At 63.1% G+C, this 22,441-nt stretch overlaps 2 protein-coding genes across 3 annotated transcripts in view; one reads left to right on the top strand and one right to left on the bottom strand.

Annotated features, from left to right (window-relative positions):
• The window catches only part of LOC102086938 (casein kinase II subunit alpha), a 29,908-nt gene extending 16,179 nt beyond the window's left edge, over positions 1-13,729 (top strand). For both annotated transcript variants that reach the window (XM_065054692.1, XM_065054693.1), the window contains 9 exons: positions 1,440-1,490; positions 5,977-6,036; positions 6,656-6,739; positions 8,388-8,498; positions 8,800-8,901; positions 10,498-10,598; positions 12,932-13,080; positions 13,180-13,269; positions 13,353-13,729. In XM_065054692.1, the coding sequence (XP_064910764.1) occupies positions 1,440-1,490; positions 5,977-6,036; positions 6,656-6,739; positions 8,388-8,498; positions 8,800-8,901; positions 10,498-10,598; positions 12,932-13,080; positions 13,180-13,269; positions 13,353-13,462 (858 nt within the window). In that variant the 3' untranslated portion in view covers positions 13,463-13,729. The remainder of the gene's footprint in view (positions 1-1,439; positions 1,491-5,976; positions 6,037-6,655; positions 6,740-8,387; positions 8,499-8,799; positions 8,902-10,497; positions 10,599-12,931; positions 13,081-13,179; positions 13,270-13,352) is intronic.
• A 756-nt stretch (positions 13,730-14,485) lies between these two features.
• Positions 14,486-22,015, bottom strand: DGAT1 (diacylglycerol O-acyltransferase 1). The gene is given in 10 exon segments (XM_065053528.1): positions 14,486-15,009; positions 15,119-15,181; positions 17,392-17,479; positions 17,561-17,626; positions 17,752-17,821; positions 17,824-17,863; positions 17,954-17,998; positions 19,192-19,233; positions 19,337-19,395; positions 21,997-22,015. Coding segments are annotated over 10 exon segments (639 nt in total). The 3' UTR covers positions 14,486-14,862.
• Between the last annotated feature and the right edge of the window lie 426 nt (positions 22,016-22,441).

Genomic DNA, 22,441 nt, shown 5'->3' with positions numbered 1-22,441 from the left:
CCGGTTTGGGGCAGGATCCCCAGTTTGGGGCAGGCTCCCCGATTTGGGGCAGGATCCCCAGTTTGGGGCAGGCTCCCCAGTTTGGCTCAGGCTCCCCAGTTTGGCGCAGGCTCCCCAGTTTGGGGCAGTCTCCCCAGTTTGGTTCAGGCTCCCCAGTTTGGGGCAGGCTCCCCAGTTTGGGGCAGGATCCCCAGTTCAGGTCAATGCTGGTTTGGTTCAGGCTCCCCAGTCTGGCACAGGCTCCCCAGTTTGGTTCAGGCTCCCCGGTTTGGGGCAGGCTCCCCAGTTTGGCTCAGGCTCCCCAGTTTGGCGCAGTCTCCCCAGTTTGGCGCAGTCTCCCCAGTTTGGGGCAGTCTCCCCAGTTTGGGGCAGACTCCCCAGTTTGGTTCAGGCTCCCCAGTTTGGCGCAGGCTCCCCAGTTTGGGGCAGGCTCCCCAGTTTGGGGCAGGCTCCCCAGTTTGGGGCAGGATCCCCAGTTCAGGTCAATGCTGGTTTGGTTCAGGCTCCCCAGTCTGGCACAGGCTCCCCAGTTTGGTTCAGGCTCCCCAGTTTGGTTCAGGCTCCCCAGTTTGGCGCAGGCTTCCCAGTTTGGGGCAGGCTCCCCGGTTTGGGGCAGGATCCCCGATTTGGGGCAGGCTCCCCAGTTTGGGGCAGGATCCCCAGTTCAGGTCAATGCTGGTTTGGGTCAGGCTCCCCAGTTTGGCGCAGGCTCCCCGGTTTGGCGCAGGCTCCCCGGTTTGGCGCAGGCTCCCCAGTTTGGGGCAGGCTCCCCAGTTTGGGGCAGGATCCCCAGTTCAGGTCAATGCTGGTTTGGGGCAGGATCCCTGATTTGGGGCAGGCTCCCCAGTTTGGGGCAGGCTCCCCAGTTTGGGGCAGGCTCCCCGATTTGGGGCAGGCTCCCCAGTTTGGGGCAGGCTCCCCAGTTTGGGGCAGGCTCCCCAGTTTGGCACAGGCTCCCCAGTTTGGGGCAGGATCCCCGGTTTGGGGCAGGCTCCCCGATTTGGGGCAGGCTCCCCAGTTTGGGGCAGGCTCCCCAGTTTGGGGCAGGATCCCCGGTTTGGGGCAGGCTCCCCGATTTGGGGCAGGCTCCCCAGTTTGGGGCAGGCTCCCCAGTTTGGGGCACCACTCACCAGGACCCGGTGGGTTTACCAGACCCATTTTTATCAGCGGGTGGCAGTTTCCCCAGCCAGCCGGATTAATCCCCGGTGTTGGCAGCACCGATTCCCCCCTATCCCCAGCTCCATCCCACATGCTGCGCCGGTGACAAACCCACATTGGGATGAATTATCCGGACGTATTCAAGCCGGTTTAATCCCTCGCCGCGCGGCAGCTGTTTGCGGGAGATAGCGGCCGGCGCGGCCCTGGGGCCGGACTCGCTCCTCGGGGAGCGCTAACGTCTCTTTTCTTCCCGTCTCGGCACCGCGGTCACGGCCCCGCAGTCTCGGACGCCCGCCCTGGTCTTCGAGCATGTCAACAACACCGATTTCAAGGTGAGGGACTTGCTGGTGTCGCTGATGCCTCTTGAATCGGGGGATGGTGATTGAGGGAGCTCGTCCAGGTGTTGCCGTGTCACGGCATCGCTTCCTGACCTGCTCCGACACTGTCGAGGGGTTCCCGACCCGCTCTGATGACATCAAGGGGTTCCGGACCCACTCTGATGCTATTGGGGGGTTCTCGATCTGCTCTGACTCTATCAAGGGGTTCCCGACCCGCTCCAATGCTGTCGAGGGGTTCCCGACCCCCTCTGACACTATCGGGTGGTTCCTGACTCACTCAGATGCTGTCGAGGGGTTCCCGACTCTCTCTGAGACTATCAAGGGGTTCCCAACTCTCTCTGATGCCGTCGGGGGGTTCCTGACCCGCTCTGATGCCATCAAGGGGTTCCCGACTGTCTCTGATGCCATCAAGGGGTTCCCAACTCTCTCTGATGCCATCAAGGGGTTCCGGACCCACTCTGACACTATTGAGGGGTTCCCGACCTGCTTTCATGCCATCAAGGGGTTCCTGGCCCGCTCCGACGCTTTCGAGGGGTTCCCGACCTGCTCCGATGCCGTCGAGGGGTTCCCGACCTGCTCTGACACTATCGAGGGGTTCCCGACCTGCTTAGGTGCTATCGGGGGGTTCCTGACTCACTCAGATGCTATCGAGGGGTTCCCAACTCTCTCTGACACTATCAAGGGGTTTCCAGCTCTCTCTGATGCCATCGAGGAGTTCCCGACTCTTTCTGATGCCATCAGGGGGTTCCCGACTCTCTCTGATGCCGTCGGGGGGTTCCCGACCCGCTCTGATGCCATCAAGGGGTTCCCGACCCTCTCTGATGCCGTCAAGGGGTTCCCGACCCTCTCTGATGACATCAAGGGGTTCCCAACTCTCTCTGATGCCGTCAGGGGGTTCCTGACCCGCTCTGATGCCATCAAGGGGTTCCCGACTGTCTCTGATGCCATCAAGGGGTTCCCAACTCTCTCTGATGCCATCAAGGGGTTCCGGACCCACTCTGACACTATTGAGGGGTTCCCGACCTGCTCTCATGCCATCAAGGGGTTCCTGGCCCGCTCCGACGCTTTCGAGGGGTTCCCGACCTGCTCCGATGCCGTCGAGGGGTTCCCGACCCGCTCTGACACTATCGAGGGGTTCCCAACCTGCTTAGGTGCTATCGGGGGGTTCCTGACTCACTCAGATGCTATCGAGGGGTTCCCAACTCTCTCTGACACTATCAAGGGGTTTCCATCTCTCTCTGATGCCATCGAGGAGTTCCCGACTCTTTCTGATGCCATCAGGGGGTTCCCGACTCTCTCTGATGCCGTCGGGGGGTTCCCGACCCGCTCTGATGCCGTCAAGGGGTTCCCGACCCTCTCTGATGACATCAAGGGGTTCCCAACTCTCTCTGATGCCGTCAGGGGGTTCCTGACCCGCTCTGATGCCATCAAGGGGTTCCTGACTCTCTCTGATGACATCAAGGGGTTCCCAACTCTCTCTGATGCCATCAAGGGGTTCCCAACCCGCTCTGACACTATCGAGGGGTTCCCGACCTGCTTGGGTGCTATCGGGAGGTTCCTGACTCACTCAGATGCTGTCGAGGGGTTCCCAACTCTCTCTGACACTATCAAGGGGTTTTCAGCTCTCTCTGATGCCATCGAGGAGTTCCCGACTCTCTCTGATGCCATCAGGGGGTTCCTGACCCGCTCTGATGCCATCAAGGGGTTCCTGACTGTCTCTGATGACATCAAGGGGTTCCCAACTTTCTCTGATGCCATCAAGGGGTTCCGGACCCACTCTGACACTATTGAGGGGTTCCCGACCTGCTTTCATGCCATCAAGGGGTTCCTGGCCCGCTCTGACGCTTTCGAGGGGTTCCCGACCTGCTCCGATGCTGTCGAGGGGTTCCCGACCCGCTCTGACACTATCGAGCGGTTCCCGACCTGCTTAGGTGCTATCGGGGTGTTCCTGACTCACTCAGATGCTGTCGAGGGGTTCCCAACTCTCTCTGACGCTATCAAGGGGTTTCCAGCTCTCTCTGATGCCATCGAGGGGTTCCCGACCCTCTCTGATGCCATCAGGGGGTTCCCAACTCTCTCTGATGACATCAAGGAGTTCCCGACTCACTCTGACACTATTGAGGGGTTCCCGACCTGCTCTCATGCCATCGAGGGGTTCCTGACCCGCTCTGACACTGTCAAGGGGTTCCCGACACTCTGATGCCATCGAGAGGTTCCCGACCTACTTGGGTGCTATCAGGGGGTTCGTGACTCACTCAGATGCTGTCGAGGGGTTCCCAACTCTCTCTGACACTATCAAGGGGTTCCCTGCTCTCTCTGATGCCATCGAGGAGTTCCCGACTCTCTCTGATGCTATTGAGGGGTTCCCGACCTGCTCTGATGCCATTGGGGGGTTCCCAGCTCTCTCTGACACTGTCAAGGGGTTCCCAGCTCTCTCTGATGCCATTGAGGGGTTCCCGACCCACTCTGATGCCCTCGAGGGGTTCCCAACCCGCTCTGATGCCATCGAGGGGTTCCCGACCCACTCTGATGCCCTCGAGGGGTTCCCAACCCGCTCTGATGCCATTGGGGGGTTCCCGACCCACTCTGATGCCCTCGAGGGGTTCCCAACCCGCTCTGATGCCCTCGGGGGGTTCCTGACTTGCTCAGATGCCGTCAAGAGGTTCCCAACTCTCTCTGATGCCATCGAGGGGTTCCTGACTCGCTCAGATGCCATCAAGAGGTTCCCAACTCTCTCTGATGCCATCAAGGGGTTCCCAACCCACTCTGACTCTATCGAGGGGTTCCTGACCCGCTCAGATGCTATCGAGGGGTTCCCAACTTTCTCTGATGCCATCAAGGGGTTCCTGACCCACTCTGACACTATCGCGGGGTTCCCGACCCGCTCTGATGCTGTTGGGGGGTTCCTGACCCTCTCTGATGCTGTTGGGGGGTTCCTGACCCTCTCTGATGCCATCAAGGGGTTCCCATCCTGCTTGACACTATCAAGGAGTTCCTGACCCACTCTGACACTATCGAGGGGTTCCTAACCCGCTCTGATGCTACTGAGGGGTTCTTGATCCGCTCTGACACTATCAAGGGGTTCCCAGCTCTCTCCGATGCCATCGGGGGGTTCCTGACCCACTCAGATGCCGTCGGGGGGTCCCCAGCTCTCTCCGATGCCATCGGGGGGTTCCCAGCTCTCTCCGATGCCATCGGGGGGTTCCCAGCTCTCTCTGATTATGGGTTGTGGGGAGGAAGGTGATGAGGAGGGTTGTGGGGAGGAAGAAGATGAGGAAGGTTATTGAGATTGGCTCCAGGATTTAAACCAGCAGCCGCTTGGTTCTGTTGTCAGGAGTAATTACCGCCCTGTAATTACTGCCCTGTAATTACCGCCCTGTAATTACCACCCTGTACATCCTGACATGAGCCTTTTCCCACACATTTCGTGTCCCCAGGGCCTGGTTTTGGGGACTTGCCCCCCTGGGGTTTGCAGGGGCACTGAGATGTCCTCTCCTCCTCATCCTCCTCATCCTCCTCATCCCCCTCCTCATCCTCATCCCCCTCCTCATCCTCATTCCCCTCCTCATCCTCCTCATCCCCCTCCTCATCCTCCTCCTCCTCCTCCTCCTCCTCCTCATCCCCCTCCTCCTCCTCCTCCTCCTCCTCCTCCTCCTCATCCCCCTCCTCATCCCCCTCCTCATCCCCCTCCTCATCCTCCTCCTCCTCATCCCCCTCCTCCTCCTCCTCCTCCTCATCCTCCTCCTCCTCATCCCCCTCCTCATCATCCCCCTCATCATCCCCCTCCTCATCCCCCTCCTCATCCTCCTCATCCCCCCCCCTCACCCCCCCTCATCCCCCCCCACCCCCCCATCCCCCCCATCTCCCCCCTCATCCCCCCCCCATCCCCCCCCATCCCCCCCCATCCCCCCCCTCATCCCCCCCCCATCCCCCCCCTCATCCTCCTCATCCCCCCCCTCAGCCCACCCTCACCCCCCCTCATCCCCCCCCACCCCCCCATCCCCCCCATCTCCCCCCTCATCCCCCCCCCATCCCCCCCCTCATCCCCCCCCTCATCCCCCCCCTCATCCCCCTCCTCATCCTCCTCAGTCTCCTCATCCCCCTCATCCTCCTCATCCCCCTCATCCTCCTCATCCTCCTCAGTCTCCTCATCCTCCTCATCCTCCTCATCCCCTTCATCCTCCTCATCCCCCTCATCCTCCTCATCTTCATCCCTGTCCTCACTCTGGTAAATGGGGTTGGTCCAGCTGCCAGGGCTCCCTGGGTGGGCATGGGGTTGTTGGCCAGACTGGGCTGTGCTTGGGGCTCCTGGGCACAAAACTGGGGCTCCAAAGCCGCTCAACGCCTGCTCTGCACCGCGAGGAGCCGCGGATAACGGTGCCGCGGTCCGTTAACCCACCGCTCATTAACCCGCCGTTCGTTAACCCGCCGTTCATTAACCCGCCGTTCATTAACCCGCCTCTTCTCTCCCTTCCCGCAGCAACTGTACCAGACGCTCTCGGATTTCGACATCCGCTTCTACATGTACGAGATCCTCAAGGTGAGCCGGCCCGGGAACCCCGGCCAAAACAAACCCCGCCGCCCGAGAAGCGGGAGCCGCAGAGCAGCGCTCGCCTGGCTACCGAGCCCTCCTGGCCCGTTGCCCGCCCGGCCACGTGCGCCGGCGTCCCGGGCCACCGCGCCGGGGGTGCGCAAGGTCGCCCCGTCCTTGAGAAGCAGAAATTGTCTGTCTCATTCTCTCCCCGGCGTCTCTTCCTCAGCGGGACGTGGGTTTGGCGGCGGCTCCGGTCACAAGTGGCCGTTTGGGCCGTGCCGGAGCGCTCTGGGGGGTCACCGGGGGTCCCCAGGGCACCAAAACCCCCTCCCAGAGCCCTCGTGTATGTCCCCTGCTGTGGGGAACAAGAGCCGTGGAACGGGGGGGCTCCTTGGGCGCGATGTCCCCTCCGCTGGGGGACACGGGGTTTGTGCCCCGCTCGGTCACTCGTGGGAGGGATGCGGATCAGAGCCCCGCACGGGGTTTTCATGGTGTCCCCCGGTTAGAGGGGACAGCACAAGGTCTGAAATCCCCGGCGATCCCCGTGACGTTCCGGATGGGTGTCACCAAACACGGTGTCCCCAAGGCCGTCCCTCTGTCCCTGACACTTCCCTTGTCCCCGCAGGCCCTGGATTACTGCCACAGCATGGGCGTCATGCACCGAGACGTCAAACCCCACAACGTCATGATCGACCACGAGCACAGGAAGGTACAGCGGGAGCACGGGGGGGGTCTCTCCGCCTCCATTTACCTTATGGGGGTGTCACCCGCGCTGTGACCGCTGTCACCGCACCCAGCTCTTCTCCCGACCGCTCGGCTCGCGGCAAAGAGCCTTTGTGCCGGCATCGCTTTGCTTTTACACACTTTATGTGCTTTCACCCGCTTCCCTGTGCTCGTCCCGCCCTTGGCCGCTGGAAACGGTTTTGGTTTGTGAGCCTGTGTTGCCATCAGGACCCCAACGGGGGACCCAGGTGCCACCGGCCCCGCACCTGCGCCCCATCAAACTCCATCGTTTCCCACCCGTTCGTCGGGAATTCCGCCTCGTAAATGTGCCTCCAGATCCCCCCGGCGCCTCTGGAACGGGGGTCTCCCATCAAGAGCCTCTCCCCGCGGCACCGGCGAAGGCGCCGGCGGCTGCGGAGCCCCCCGGTGTCCTCACGGATTCCCCCCACCCCGTGCCTGTTGAAATCGCCCCCGTTATCACAGGCTGGTGTCACCAGCGGCATTTTGTCACCGCCGCCCTGGGCGCCCGAGCCGCACCGACCGCTCCTGTCACCCTGAAATCACTCCTGTCACCCCAAGGTCGCTCCTGTCACCCTGAAATCACTCCTGTCACCCCAAGGTTGCTTCTGTCACCCCAAAATCACTCCTGTCACCCTGAGGTTGCTCCTGTCACCCCAAGGTCACTCCTGTCACCCTGAAATCACTCCTGTCACCCTGAGGTCGCTCCCGTCACCTTGAGGTCACTCCTGTCACCCTGAGATCGCTCCTGTCACCCCAAGATCGCTCCTGTCACCCCAGGGTCGCTCCTGTCACCCTGAAATCACTCCTGTCACCCTGAGGTTGCTCCTGTCACCCCGAGGTCACTCCTGTCACCCTGAAATCACTCCTGTCACCCTGAGGTCGCTCCCGTCACCTTGAGGTCACTCTTGTCACCCCAAGGTTGCTTCTGTCACCCTGAAATCACTCCCGTCACCCCAAGGTCGCTCCTGTCACCCTGAAATCACTCCTGTCACTCCAAGGTTGCTCCTGTCACCTCAAAATCGCTCCTGTCACCCTGAAATCATTCCTGTCACCCCAAAGTTGCTTCTGTCACCTTGAGGTCACCCCTGTCACACCGAGGTCACGCCTGTCACCTTGAGGTTACTCTTGTCACCCCAAGGTCACTCCTGTCACCCTGAGGTCGCTCCTGTCACCCTGAGGTCGCTCCCATCACCCCAAGGTTGCTTCTGTCACCCCAAAATCACTCCTGTCACCTTGGGGTTACTCTTGTCACCCCAAGGTCACTCCTGTCACCCTGAGGTCGCTCCTGTCACCCTGAGGTCGCTCCTGTCACCCCAAGGTTGCTTCTGTCACCCCAAAATCACTCCTGTCACCTTGGGGTTACTCTTGTCACCCCAAGATCGCTCCTGCCACCCTGACATTACTCCTGTCACCCCAAAACCTCTCCCGTTCCCTCTTTCCCCCACAACGTGGCCAAGAGCCGCACATGGAGCAGCCGTGGGGCGGCGGAGCAGCCGTGGGGCGGACGACAAAAGCCCCGTTCCCAGTGCCAGACACAGGCGGGGTCCCCGTGGGGTCACAGGTCCCCGTGGGGTGACAGGAGCCCGTCCCCACGCTGTCCCCTGTCCCCGCAGCTGCGGCTGATCGACTGGGGCCTGGCCGAGTTCTACCACCCCGGCCAGGAGTACAACGTGCGCGTGGCCTCGCGCTACTTCAAGGGACCGGAGCTCCTGGTGGATTATCAGGTACGTCCCGGGGGGGTCGGTGTCACCAGTGTCACCGGTGCCACCTGTGTGTGGTCACGCTGTCCCCAGCGGCCCAAAAATGGGGGAAAAGGGGGAAAAAATTAGGCTCTTCTGCCCAAGATGGATGAGACCGCATGGAGCTCAGGGCCCAAACCCGCCGCTGGTGTTGGAGCCGGGCAAGGGCAAGCGCGGAGCTGCCGCGCTCTGGGGGGGATTCGATGCGTGTCCCCCCCCTCGCGGCATTCCCGGTGGTCCTGGGGTGTCACTGACCCCCCCCCGGCCCTGTTCTGGGTGTTTGCAGATGTACGACTACAGCCTGGACATGTGGAGCTTGGGCTGCATGTTGGCCAGCATGATCTTCCGGAAAGAGCCCTTCTTCCATGGGCATGACAACTACGACCAGGTGAGCAACCCCAGGCACCCCACACATTCCTCTGGCACCCCACACCCTCCTCTGGCACCTCACACCTTCCACTTAGCACCCCACACCTCCCCTTGGCACCCCACACCTTCCACTTAGCACCCCACACCTCCCCTTGGCACCCCACACATTCCTCTGGCACCCCACACCCTCCCCTTGGCACCCCACACCTTCCCCCGGCGCCCCACACTTCCCCTTGGCACCCCACACCTTCCCCTTGGCACCCCACACCCTCCCCTTGGCACCCCCACGTCTCCCCTTGGCACCCCCACGTCTCCCCTTGGCACCCCACACCTCCCCTTGGCACCCCACACCCAACCCAGCACCCCACACCTTCCCCTTGGCACCCCACACCCTCCTCTGGCACCCCACACCTCCCCTTGGCACCCCACACCCTCCCCTTGGCACCCCCCACCTCCCCTTGGCACCCCACACCTTCCCCTGGCACCCCCCACCTCCCCTTGGCACCCCCCACCTTCCTCTGGCACCCCACACCTCCCCCTGGCACCCCACACTTCCCCTTAGCACCCCACACCTTCCCCTTGGCACCCCACACCCTCCTCTGGCACCCCACACCTTCCCCGGCGCCCCACACTTCCCCTTAGCACCCCACACCCTCCCCCTGGCACCCCACACTTCCCCTTAGCACCCCACACCCTCCCCCTGGCACCCCACACCTCCCCTTGGCACCCCACACCCAACCCAGCACCCCACACCCTCCCTCTGGCACCCCACACCTCCCCTTGGCACCCCACACCTTCCCCTTGGCACCCCACATCCTCCCCTTGGCACCCCCACACCCTCCCCTTGGCACCCCACTTCCTCCTCTGGCACCCCACACCTCCCCTTGGCACCCCACACCCTTCCCTTGGCACCCCACACCTTTCCCTGGCACCCCACACCCTCGCGGGGCTCTGGGTGATCCCAATACGTCACCATGAACCAAACGGTGCCGCAGCCCCGGCACGGCTGCGTTCGGTGCTGTCCCTCCTGTGCCACCTCCTGGCTCCGTCCCCCCCATGCTGGCTCCGGCCGCCCCCCGATTCTCCGCTCCCCCTGTTTTGTGTCTGGGGGAGCTGGTTGTACTGGGGAGCACCGGCGGGATCCGCCTGCCCGGCACAGGACGGGTGCAGCCCCGTTGTGGTTACCCCAAGCGCTGCCGGAGCGGGAGGATCGCAGGCTGTGGGTTTGGAGCCGGTCGGCAAGAGCAGAACCGCAATTTCCGGTGGTACCACAACCGCCGCCGGCCCCAAACCCGGCGCGAAGGGCCTGCCGGGACCTGCGCTGTGGGATTGCGGCTCCCGGCACACCCGCCCGTGGGGCCGGGAGGGGACACCCCATGCCGGGCCCGGCGCCAGCGCTGGGATGCGGCTCCGGCTGTGGAATTCCGGCCCCGCGGCACTGCCGGCACCTGTTTGCCCTTTGCTGCCGGGATAGGAGCGCGGCACGGCTATGGCACAGCGTGGCACGGATCCCAGCTGTCCCGGGGCTTTGCACTGAGCGCCAGAGCGCGGGCACGGAGCGGTGTGGGCGGCGGTGGCCCCGCTGTCACCCGAGCGTCACCTCTCCCTCCCCCAGCTGGTGCGCATCGCCAAAGTGCTGGGCACCGAGGACCTGTACGACTACATCGACAAGTACAACATCGAGCTGGACCCCCGCTTCAACGACATCCTCGGCAGGTGGGACCCGCCGCCGTGTCACAGCCGGGGACGCCGAGGGTGGCGCGGGGTTGGGGTGGGACGGAAGCAGAGCCCGGGGTCGGGGTTTGGGGACACGGCTCTTGGAGGCAGCAGCTTCAAACCGTCCTCACTGGAAGGTGCTGCCGCGTCCTCCCTGGGGGACACAATCCAGCCCGAGGGGGAAAATGTCCTTGGGCTCCGTGGGTCACGTCGCGTCTCCTCGCAGAACCGCCGGCTCCGTGCACCGGTGCTCGCGAACCGAGCCGGCACGAGCAGGTTTGACCATTTTGAGGGCAGGCAGGGTGGCTTTTGTGTTCGCACACCGACGTTTGGCTCCGGTTAAAATCTACACCCAGGCCCCTCCGCACGCACCGTCGCTGCAGGAACAAGCTCTGCAGGTGTCCTGGCAAACAACCTGGACAGGGGAAAGTCTCCTGTAACCATTTGGCAGCGCACCGGCGGTTTGTGTGCTGGAAGCGTTCGCGCATGGGCGCAACGAGTAAACGCAGCGGCTTTGAGTCGTGTTCATGAGAAACGCCGTGCGATCGCACGGTCAAACGGCCTCGTTCGGGATGTGCTGTTGGCTCCACGACTCGCTGGGCCTGTGGGTCCCTGCGTCCTTCTGAGGGGACAGTTTTGGTAGCGAGGGGCAGGGCTGAGCGCTGCTCTGGTGACAGTGACAGAACCTGAGACATGGCAGGAAGATGTGCCGGGGAGGGTCAGCTGGACATGAGGAAAAGGTCTTGACTTGACCTGTGTCTTGGCTTCATCCTATAACATCTTGGCTTGACCCTATAACGTCTTGGCTTGACCCTATAACGTCTTGGCTTGACCCTATAACGTCTTGGCTTGACCCTATAATGTCTTGGCTTGACCCTATAACATCTTGGCTTGACCCTATAACATCTTGGCTTGATCCTGTAACATCTTGGCTTGACCTAACGTCTTGGCCTGACCTAAAGTCTTGGCTTGACCCAATGTCTTTGCTTGACCCTATAATATCTTGGCTTGACCCAATGATGTCTTGGCTTAAGCCAATGTCTTGGCTTGACTCAACAACATCTTGGCTTGACCAACATCTGGGCTTGACCTAATCTCTTGGCTTGACTTAATGACATCATGGCTTGACCTAGTGATGTCCTGGCTTAAGCCAATGTCTTGGCTTGACTTAATGACATCATGGCTTGACCCAGTGATGTCCTGGCTTAAGCCAATGTCTTGGCTTGACTTAATGACATCATGGCTTGACCCAGTGATGTCCTGGCTTAAGCCAATGTCTTGGCTTGACTTAATGACATCATGGCTTGACCCAATGATGTCCTGGCTTAAGCCAGTGTCTTGGCTTGACTCAACAACATCTTGGCTTGACCAACATCTGGGCTTGACCTAATCTCTTGGCTTGACTTAATGACATCATGGCTTGACCTAATGTATTTGCTTGACCTATGTCTTGACTTGACTTTATGATATCTTGGCTTCACCTTACAGCTTGGCTTGACCCAGTGATGTCTTGGCTTGACCCAATGATGTCTTAGCCTGACCCAGTCTCTTGGTTTGACCCAACAATCTCTTGACTTGGCCTAATGTCTTGGTCTGACCTAACAATACCTTGGCTTGACCAACATTTTGGCTTGACCTAATCTCTAGGCTTGACTTATTGACATCATGGCTTGACCCAATGTCTTGACTTGACCTAACTATGTCTTGACTTGACCCTATGATATCTTGGCTTCACCTTGCAGCTTGGCTTGACCCATTCATGTCTTGGCTTGACCCAGTCTCTTGGTTTGACCCAACAATCTCTTGACTTGGCCTAATGTCTTGGTCTGACCTAACAATACCTTGGCTTGACCAACATTTTGGCTTGACCTAATCTCTTGGCTTGACTTAATCTCTTGGCTTGACTTAATAACATCATGGCTTGACCCAATGTCTTGACCTAGTGTCGTGACTTGACCTAACAGTTTGGCTTGATCCAATGTCTTGGCTTGACCCAATGATATCTTGTCTTGACACAGTCTCTTGTCTTGACCCAACAACATCTTGACTCAGCCTAATGTCTTGGTCTAACCTAACAATACCTTGGCTTGACCAACATCTTGGCTTGACCAACATCTTGGCTTGACCAACACCTTGGCTTGACCTAATCTCACAGCTTGACCTAATGACATCTTGGCTTGACCCAACGTCATCTTGGTTTGACTCAACATCTTGGCTTGACCCAACAGCATGTTGGTTTGACAACATCCTCAGACACATGGTGTGAATTTTGGGGTGTCCTGTGCAGTGACAGGGGTTGGTCTCGATGATCCAACGGCTCCTCGTCCCCGCAGACACTCGCGGAAGCGGTGGGAGCGCTTCGTGCACAGCGAGAACCAGCACCTGGTCAGCACCGAGGCGCTGGATTTCCTGGACAAGCTGCTGCGCTACGACCACCAGACGCGTCTCACGGCCCGGGACGCCATGGAGCACCCCTACTTCTGTATGTACCCCCGCCCGCCCGTGTCCCCTGTCCCCCCCGGGGGGCTTGGTGACATCCCCGTGGCTCCCCCACCACCACCACCCGCTTCTTTCCCTCCAGACCCCATCGCCAAGGATCCGGCGCGGCTGGGCACCGCGGCCGCGCTCTCGGCCGCCAACACCCCCGTCAGCTCCTCCAGCATGTTGGCAGGTGAGTCCTGGCCCGTGGGGACACCCGGGGACACCCCAGACCCCCCCGCAGGTGTCACCCCCGCCCCGTGCGTGTCCCCGCAGGGATCACGTCCATGGCCGCGTCGCAGCCGCTGGGCAGCCTGGCCGCCTCGCCCGTCATCTCCTCGCCCAACGCGCTGGGCTCGCCGGTCCCCGCCGCGGCGCAGCCGTGACCCCGTCCCCGTCCCGCAGCGCCGGGGCCGCCTTCTGCCTCCCCCCCCGCCACAAACCGCGGGGGATTTGGATTATTATTATTTTTTAATTTCAATTTCTGTTGAGTCTGGAAAGCGAGAGCAAAGCCGTAGGTTCCCTGTGCCGGTGTCCCCTCCGCGGTGCCGGGGCCGGCGGTGGCCGCGCCGCTCTCCCGAGGGTCGCGGTTAGTGACGCGGCCGCGGTGTAGAAACCCACAAAAATGACAAATAAAGTTTATTTTCTATGGCCCTAGGGGGGGACACCCCGGCCCAGGTGTCCCAGCGCCATGGGGGGTCAGGAGGACACCACAGCCCAGGTGTCCCAGCGCCATGGGGGGGGTCAGGGGGACACCCGGCCCAGGTGTCCCAGCGCCATGGGGGGGTCAGGGTGACACCCGGGCCCAGGTGTCCCGGTGCCATGGGGGGGGGGTCAGGGTGACACCCCGGCCCAGGTGTCCCAGCGCCATGGGGGGTCAGGGTGACACCCCGGCCCAGGTGTCCCAGCGCCATGGGGGGTCAGGGGGACACCCTGGCCCAGGTGTCCCAGCGCCATGGGGGGGTCAGGGGGGACACCCTGGCCCAGGTGTCCCAGCGCCATGGGGAGGTCAGGGGGACACCCTGGCTCAGCTGTCCCAGCGCCATGGGGGGTCAGGGTGACAATGTCCCCGCTCGGGTCCTTGTGTCCCCCCAGCCTGTCTCCAATGCACTGACCAGAGTTTTGGGGCTCACAGGTTGAATCTCAGATTTGGGGGGGGACACGCAGCCCCTCACTGGGGGTGTCACCCACCCCCAGAGTGACAGGGTGGCAGCAGAATTGTCCCTTGTCCCAGGTTGGGGGGTCACATCGCTCTCCCCACCTTGTCCATCCCACCCCACACCAGCTTCTCCAAACCCTCCTGGGGGGGTACAAACTGCCCCCCAGCAACCCCCCCCAACCCATCCCACCCCCCAGCGAGGGGTCGTGGTGGGGGGGGGGGGTGGAAAACGAGGCTGCACCACCCAGGCTTGGAAAAAACAACCAAAGACTTTAATCACACAGTTTTTGAGAGAAATAATCTGGAAAAGGGTTAAAAAGTGGCCGGAGGCAGCAGCGGGGCCGGGGGGGCTCCAGGTGACACCCCCCACCCCCCGGGGAGTGTGACAGGGACAGGGGGACAGTCCCTTAAAGTGCCAAAATGCTTAAAGCTGGGGAGGGGGACACAGCCCCACAATCCCGGCTGCTACCCCGGCCCCACGTCCCCAGGGCGGGGGGGATTGTCCCTGTCACCCCCCCGGGGGCTATTGCATTGATCCGACATTCAATTCACAAGGACGGTGAGAGCGGCTCGTCCCTCTGCGGCACAGGGTGAGCGGCGGGGGGGGGACAGCGTTGTCCCCCCCCCTCACTGGTTGCCTTCATAGTTGAGCACGTAGTAGTCGTGGACGTACATGAGGACGGCGATGGGCTGCCCGATGATCAGCGACAGCCACACGGCCGCGTTCCCGTAGTTCCCACGCAGGAATTTGGACACGAACCAGGCCAGTGGGATCTGGGGTTAGGTGGGGGGGGGGGGTCAGGGGGACAGTGTCACCCCCCCCAGGTCGCTGTGTCACCTCCCCGGGGGGGCGGGAGGGATGTGGGGCCGGGGCCGCGCTCACCTGAGCCGCCATCCCCATGAACGCCCAGAGCCGGAACATCTTCAGGGGGACGCTCACCAGGTACTGGGGGGACATGGGGGGGTCAGTAGGGACAGGGGGGCCCAGGGGGTCCCAGACAAGGAGTAGGGGGTCCCAGGCATGGACTGGGGGGGCTAAGTAGACGCTGAGGTGGTTTTGGGGGGGGTCTCAGAGGCTCCTAGACAGGGACAGGAGGCCCAGGGGGACCCAGATAAGGAGACTTTGGGGTGCTGAGTAAAGACAAAGTGGTTTTTGGGGGGGTCTCAGAGGGGCCCAGACAGGGACAGGGGGCCCAGGGGGTCCCAGACAAGGAGTGCGGGGGGTCCCAGGCAGGGACTGGAGGGCTCAAGGGGTCCCAGGCAGGGACTGGAGGTTTTGGGGGTCACAGGCAGGGACTGGGGGGCCTCAGGAGGTCCCAGGCAGGGACTGGGGGGCTCAAGGGGTCCCAGGCAGGGACTGGGGGCTCAAGGGGTCCTAGGCAGGGACTGGGGGGGCTCAGAAGGTGTCAGGGGGTCCCAGGCAGGGACTGGGGGTGCTCAAGGGGTGCCAGGCAGGGACTGGAGGTTTTGGGGGTCCCACGCAGGGACTGGGGGGCTCAAGGGGTCCCAGGCAGGGACTGGAGGTTTTGGGGGGTCCCAGGCAGGGACTGGAGATTTTGGGGGGGTCCCAGGCAGAGACTGGGGGGGCTCAGGAGGTCTCAGGGGGTCCCAGGCAGGGACTGGGGGTTTTGGGGGGTCCCGCAGGGCTGGACTGGGGGCTCAGGAGGTCTCAGTGGGTGCCAGGCAGGGACTGGGGGTTTTGGGGGGGTCCCAGGCAGGGACTGGGGGGCTCAAGGGGTCCAAGGCAGGGACTGGGGGGCTCAGGAGGTCTCAGGGGGTCCCAGGCAGGGACTGGGGGTTTTGGGGGGGTCCCAGGCAGGGACTGGGGGGCTCAGGAGGTCTCAGGGGGTGCCAGGCAGGGACGGTGGGGTTGGGGGGTCCCAGGCAGGGACTGGGGGGGCTCAGGAGGTCTCAGGGGGTGCCAGGCAGGGACGGGGGGTTTTGGGGGGTCCCAGGCAGGGACAGGGGGGGCTCAGGAGGTCTCAGGGGGTCCCAGGCAGGGATGGGGAGTTTTGGGGGTCCCAGGCAGAGACTGGGGGGCTCAGGAGGTCTCAGGGGTGCCAGGCAGGGATGGGGGGTTTTGGGGGTCCCAGGCAGGGACTGGGGTGCTCAGGAGGTCTCAGGGGCTGCCAGGCAGGGACTGGGGGGCTCAGAAGGTCTCAGGGGGTCCAGGCAGGGACGGTGGGGTTTGGGGGTCCCAGGCAGGGACTGGGGGGCTCAAGGGGTCCAAGGCAGGGACTGGGGGGCTCAGGAGGTCTCAGGGGGTGCCAGGCGAGGGGGGGACTGGGGGTTTTGGGGGGTCCCAGGCAGGGACTGGGGGGCTCAGAAGGTCTCAGGGGGTCCCAGGCAGGATGGGGGGTTTTGGGGGTCCCAGGCAGGGACTGGGGGTTTTGGGGGGGTCCCAGGCAGGGACTGGGGGCTCAGGAGGTCTCAGGGGGTCCCAGGCAGGGACTGGGGGGCTCAAGGGGTCCCAGGCAGGGACTGGGGGGGCTCAGGAGGTCTCAGGGGGTGCCAGGCAGGGACTGGGGGTTTTGGGGGGGTCCCAGGCAGGGACTGGGGGGCTCAGGAGGTCTCAGGGGGGTCCCAGGCAGGGACGGGGGGTTTTGGGGGGGTCCCAGGCAGGGACTGGGGGCTCAGGAGGTCTCAGGGGGTGCCAGGCAGGGACTGGGGGTTTTGGGGGGTCCCAGGCAGGGACTGGGGGGGCTCAGGAGGTCTCAGGGGCTGCCAGGCAGGGACTGGGGGTTTTGGGGGTCCCAGGCAGGGACTGGGGGGCTCAGAAGGTCTCAGGGGGTCCCAGGCAGGGACGGTGGGGTTGGGGGGTCCCAGGCAGGGATGGGGGGTTTTGGGGGTCCCAGGCAGGGACTGGGGGTGCTCAGGAGGTCTCAGGGGGTGCCAGGCAGGGACTGGGGGGCTCAAGGGGTCCAAGGCAGGGGACTGGGGGCTCAGGAGGTCTCAGGGGGTCCCAGCAGGGACTGGGGTGCTCAGAAGGTCTCAGGGGGTGCCAGGCAGGGACTGGGGGTTTTGGGGGGGTCCCAGGCAGGACTGGGGGGCTCAAGGGGTCCCAGGCAGGGACTGGGGGGGCTCAGGAGGTCTCAGGGGGTGCCAGGCAGGGACGGGGGTTTTGGGGGGTCCCAGGCAGGGACGGGGGGCACTGACCTCATGGAAGAAGGCGGACGCCAGGAACACGGCCGTTTGCGCCGTCCACTTGCTGACCCCCCGCTTGAGCATGGGCTTGTAGAAGTGCCTGCGACGCGACCCCCCCTCAGCGCCACCCCGGGGACAGTCCCCTCCGGGCGGGGGGACAGTCCCCTCGCGCCCCCCCTACCTGAGACACCACTTGTGCACCGGGATGTTCCAGTTCTGCCAGAAATACGTCACCGACTCCGAGTTCCTGGGGACAAACAGCAGCCAAATGGGGCTGGGGGGGGGGAAATGGCTGCGTCCCCACTGTCCCCAACACCGCAGGGACCCCCCCCAAAGTGTCCCAGCCCTGGGGACAGCCGTGTCCCCCCTCACCACCAGTCCCTGTAGAACTCCCGGTCCCCAAACTGCATCACTTCGGCCACCACGTTGAGGCAGGAGTGAAGAACCAGTAGAAGAAGATGAGCCAGATGAAGTGGTTGGGGACCTGGGGGACACGGGGGGGACACGGGGGACGTGAGGGGGGGAACTGGCCCCCCAGGCATGGGGAGGGACGGGGGGGGGTGGGGGAACTCACGGCCAGTTTTAGGAGCCGCTCGATGATCCGGGAATAGTCCATGTCCTGCAATGTGTCACCCGCTGTCACCCCTGGCCCAGAGCCGCGGGCAGAGGGCGGCGAGGGGGACAGGGACAGGCGGGGGGGACAGAGGGACAGGGGGACGAGTGGGGACAGGGAGACAAGGGAGACAGGGGACAGGCTGGGGGGACAGGGGGACAGGCTGGGATGGGGACAAGCAGGGACAGACACGGCGACAGGCGGGGGGACAGAGAGACAGGGGGACTGGGTGACAGGCAGGGACAGGGGGACAGAGAGACGGACTGAGGGACAGAGAGACAGGGGGACAAGCAGGGACAGAGAGATGGGGACAGTCAGGGGAGACAGGGGGACATGGGGACAAGCAGGGACAGGGAGACAGGCAGGGGGGACAAAGAGACAGAGGGACAGGCAGGGACAGGGGGACAGGCAGGGACAGGGGACAGAGAGACAGGGGACAAGCAGGACAGGCATGGGGGGACAGGCGTGGGGATGTGGGACAGAGACGGGGATGGGGGACAGAGAGACAGGCGGGGACAGGGGGACAGGTTGCGGACAGAGAGACAGGAGGACAAGTTGGGACAGAGAGACAGGGAACAAGCGGGGACAGGTGGGGGGACAGAGGGATAAGTTGGGGACAGGAGAGGGGACAGAGGTGCCGGGACGTGCAGGGGCCAGGGGGACACGCAGGGCTGTCCCGGGGGGGACACCAGTGAGCCCCATCCTGGACACGGCCACCTCTGCCCCAGCGAGGCCAGCTGGGGGGCAAAGGGGGGAGCTGGAGCCCCTGTGTGTCCCCCCCCAGCCAATGTGTCCCCAACCCTGAGGGTGTCCCCAACCCTGAGGGTGTCCCCAACCCTGAGGGTGTCCCCAACCCCGGGGGGTGTCCCTAACATGGGGATGTCCCCAACATGGGGGTGTCCCCAACCCTGAGGGTGTCCCCAGACCCAGGGCGTGTCCCTAACATGGGGGTGTCCCCAACCTGGGATGTCCCCAGCCCCGGGGGTGTCCCTAACATGGGGGTGTCCCCAACCCCGGGGGTGTCCCTAACATGCGGGTGTCCCCAACCTGGGTGTCCCCAACCCGGGGGGTGTCCCCAACATGGGATGTCCCCAACATGGGGATGTCCCCAGCCCCGGGGGTGTCCCTAACATGGGGTGTCCCCAACCTGGGGTGTCCCCAACCTGGGGATGTCCCCCAATCCCGGGGGGGTCACTCACCCGAAAGGGCTTCATGGAGTTCTGGATCGTTGGCACCATCCACTGCAAGAGAGCCGGGGGCTGCAGATGGGGCCACCCCCAAACGGAGGAGGGGGGAGACCCCCCCCCCCCCCCCAACACCCCCAAACCCCCACCCCCCCCATACCTGCTGGATCAGCCCCACCAGCAGCTGGTGAAGAACAGCTGGAAGAGACACCCCGGCAGCTCAGGACCCCCAAACAGCTCACGGACCCCCCCCCCCAATAATTCCCACCTCCCTCCTGTCTCAGGGACCCCCCAAATCTCACAGCCCCCCCCCCAATCATCCCAGGGACCCCCCAAATCACAGACCCCCCCCACAATCACCCCAAAGACCCCCCCAAATCTCACAGACCCCCCAATCATCTCAAAGACCCCTCCAAATCTCACAGACCCCCCCAATCACCCCAAGGACCCCCCCAAAACTCACAGACCCCCCCCCAATCACCCAAGGACCCCCCAACATCTCACAGACCCCGCCCCAATCATCCCAGGGACCCCCCAAAATCACAGACCCCCCCCACAATCACCCCAAAGACCCCCCCCAAATCTCACAGACCCCCCCCAATCACCTCAAGGACCCCCCCAAATCTCACAGACCCCCCAATCATCTCAAAGACCCCTCCAAATCTCACAGACCCCCCCAATCACCCCAAGGACCCCCCCAAAACTCACAGACCAGCCCCAATCACCCCAAGGACCCCCCAACATCTCACAGACCCTCCCAATCACCCCAAAGACCCCCCCAAATCTCACAGACCCCCCCCAAACACCTCAAGGCCCCCCTCACATCTCACAGACCCCCCCCAATCACCCCAAGGACCCCCCAAAATCGCACAGACCCCCCCCAATCACCCCAAGGACCCAAACACCCCAAATCTCACAGACCCCCCCCAATCACCTCAAGACCCCCCTCACATCTCACAGACCCCCCCAATCACCACAAGGACCCCCCAACATCTCACAGACCCCCCCAATCACCCCAAAGACCCCCCAAATCTCACAGACCCCCCCAAACACCTCAAGACCCCCCTCATATCTCACAGAGACCCCCCCAATCACCCCAAGGACCCCCCAACATCTCACAGACCCCCCCAATCACCCCAAAGACCCCCCCAAATCTCACAGACCCCCCCAAACACCTCAAGACCCCCCTCACATCTCACAGAGACCCCCCCAATCACCTCAAGGACCCCCCAACATCTCACAGACCCCCCCAATCACCACAAGGACCCCCTAAATCTCACAGACCCCCCCCATACACCTCAAGACCCCCCTCACATCTCACAGACCCCCCCAATCACCCCAAGGACCCCCCAAATCTCACAGACCCCCCCAATCACCACAAGGACCCCCCTAAATCTCACAGACCCCCCCCCATACACCTCAAGGACCCCCCAACATCTCACAGACCCCCCCAATCACCCCAAAGACCCCCCCAAATCTCACAGACCCCCCCCAAACACCTCAAGACCCCCCTCACATCTCACAGAGACCCCCCCAATCACCTCAAGGACCCCCCAACATCTCACAGACCCCCCCCCAATCACCACAAGGACCCCCCTAAATCTCACAGACCCCCCCCATACACCTCAAGACCCCCCTCACATCTCACAGACACGCCCCCCCCCCATCCTCACCCCACAATCTCAGCGCCCCCCCCCCCCATCCCCATTGCCTTTGCTGTGGAACCAGAGGGGCCCCAACCCCAGCAGGACCCCCCGGGACCCCCCCAAAACCCCCAGGAACCCCCCCCAATCACCACAAGAACCCCCCCAAATCTCACAGACCCCCCAATCACCTCAAGGACCCCCCAACATCTCACAGACCCCCCACCAATCACCCCAAGGAACCCCCCAAAATCTCACAGACCCCGCCTAATCACTCCAAGGACCCCCCCAAATCGCACAGACCCCCCCCAAACACCTCAAGGCCCCCCTCACATCTCACAGACCCCCCCCAATCACTTAAAGGACCCCCCAACATCTCACAGACCCCCCCAAATCGCACAGACCCCCCCCCAAACACCTCAAGGCCCCCCTTACATCTCACAGACCCCCCCCAATCACCCCAAGGACCCCCCTCCCCAATCATCCCAGGGACCCCCCCAAATCTCATAGACCCCCCCCATCACCCCGCAATCTCAGCCCCCCCCCCCCCATCCCCATTGCCTTTGCTGTGGAACCAGAGGGGCCCCAACCCCAGCAGGACCCCCCGGGACCCCCCAAAACCCCCAGGAACCCCCCCAAGGACCCCCCAAATCTCACAGACCCCCCAATCACCTCAAGGACCCCCCCAACATCTCACAGACCCCCCCACCAATCACCCCAAGGAACCCCCAGAAATCTCACAGACCCCCCCAATCACCTCAAGGACCCCCCTAAATCTCACAGACCCCCCCCAGTCACCTCAAGGCCCCCCTAAATCTCACAGACCCCCCCCCAAATCTCACAGACCCCCCCAATCACCCCAAGGACCCCCCAAATCTCACAGACCCCCCCCATACACCTCAAGACCCCCCTCACATCTCACAGACCCCCCCCCCCATCCTCACCCCACAATCTCAGCCCCCCCCCCCCCATCCCCATTGCCTTTGCTGTGGAACCAGAGGGGCCCCAACCCCAGCAGGACCCCCCGGGACCCCCCCAAAACCCCCAGGAACCCCTCCCAATCATCTCAAGGACCCCCAATCTCACAGACCCCCCCCCCCAAACACCTCAAGACCCCCCCTCACATCTCACAGAGACCCCCCCAATCACCTCAAGGACCCCCCAACATCTCACAGACCCCCCCCAATCATCCCCATCATGGGGATGTCCCCAACCTGGGGTGTCCCCAACCCCGGGGGGTGTCCCTAACATGGGGGTGTCCCCAACATGGGGGTGTCCCCAACCCTGAGGGTGTCCCCAGACCCGGGGCGTGTCCCTAACATGGGGGTGTCCCCAGCCTGGGGTGTCCCCAACCAATCACAAGGACCCCCCTAAATCTCACAGACCCCCCCCATACACCTCAAGGCCCCCCTCACATCTCACAGACCCCCCCCCAATCACCCCAAGGACCCCCCAACATCTCACAGACCCCCCCCAATCACCACAAGGACCCCCCCTCCCCAATCATCCCAGGGACCCCCCCAAATCTCATAGACCCCCCCATCACCCCGCAATCTCTGCACCCCCCCCCATCCCCATTGCCTTTGCTGTGGAACCAGAGGGGCCCCAACCCCAGCAGGACA

This window comes from Columba livia, chromosome 2, assembly GCF_036013475.1.
Source record: "Columba livia isolate bColLiv1 breed racing homer chromosome 2, bColLiv1.pat.W.v2, whole genome shotgun sequence".
Lineage (NCBI taxonomy): Eukaryota > Metazoa > Chordata > Aves > Columbiformes > Columbidae > Columba > Columba livia.
The sequence above is the reverse complement of the archived record's forward strand: the minus strand, read 5'-3'. Positions and strand labels throughout refer to the sequence as shown.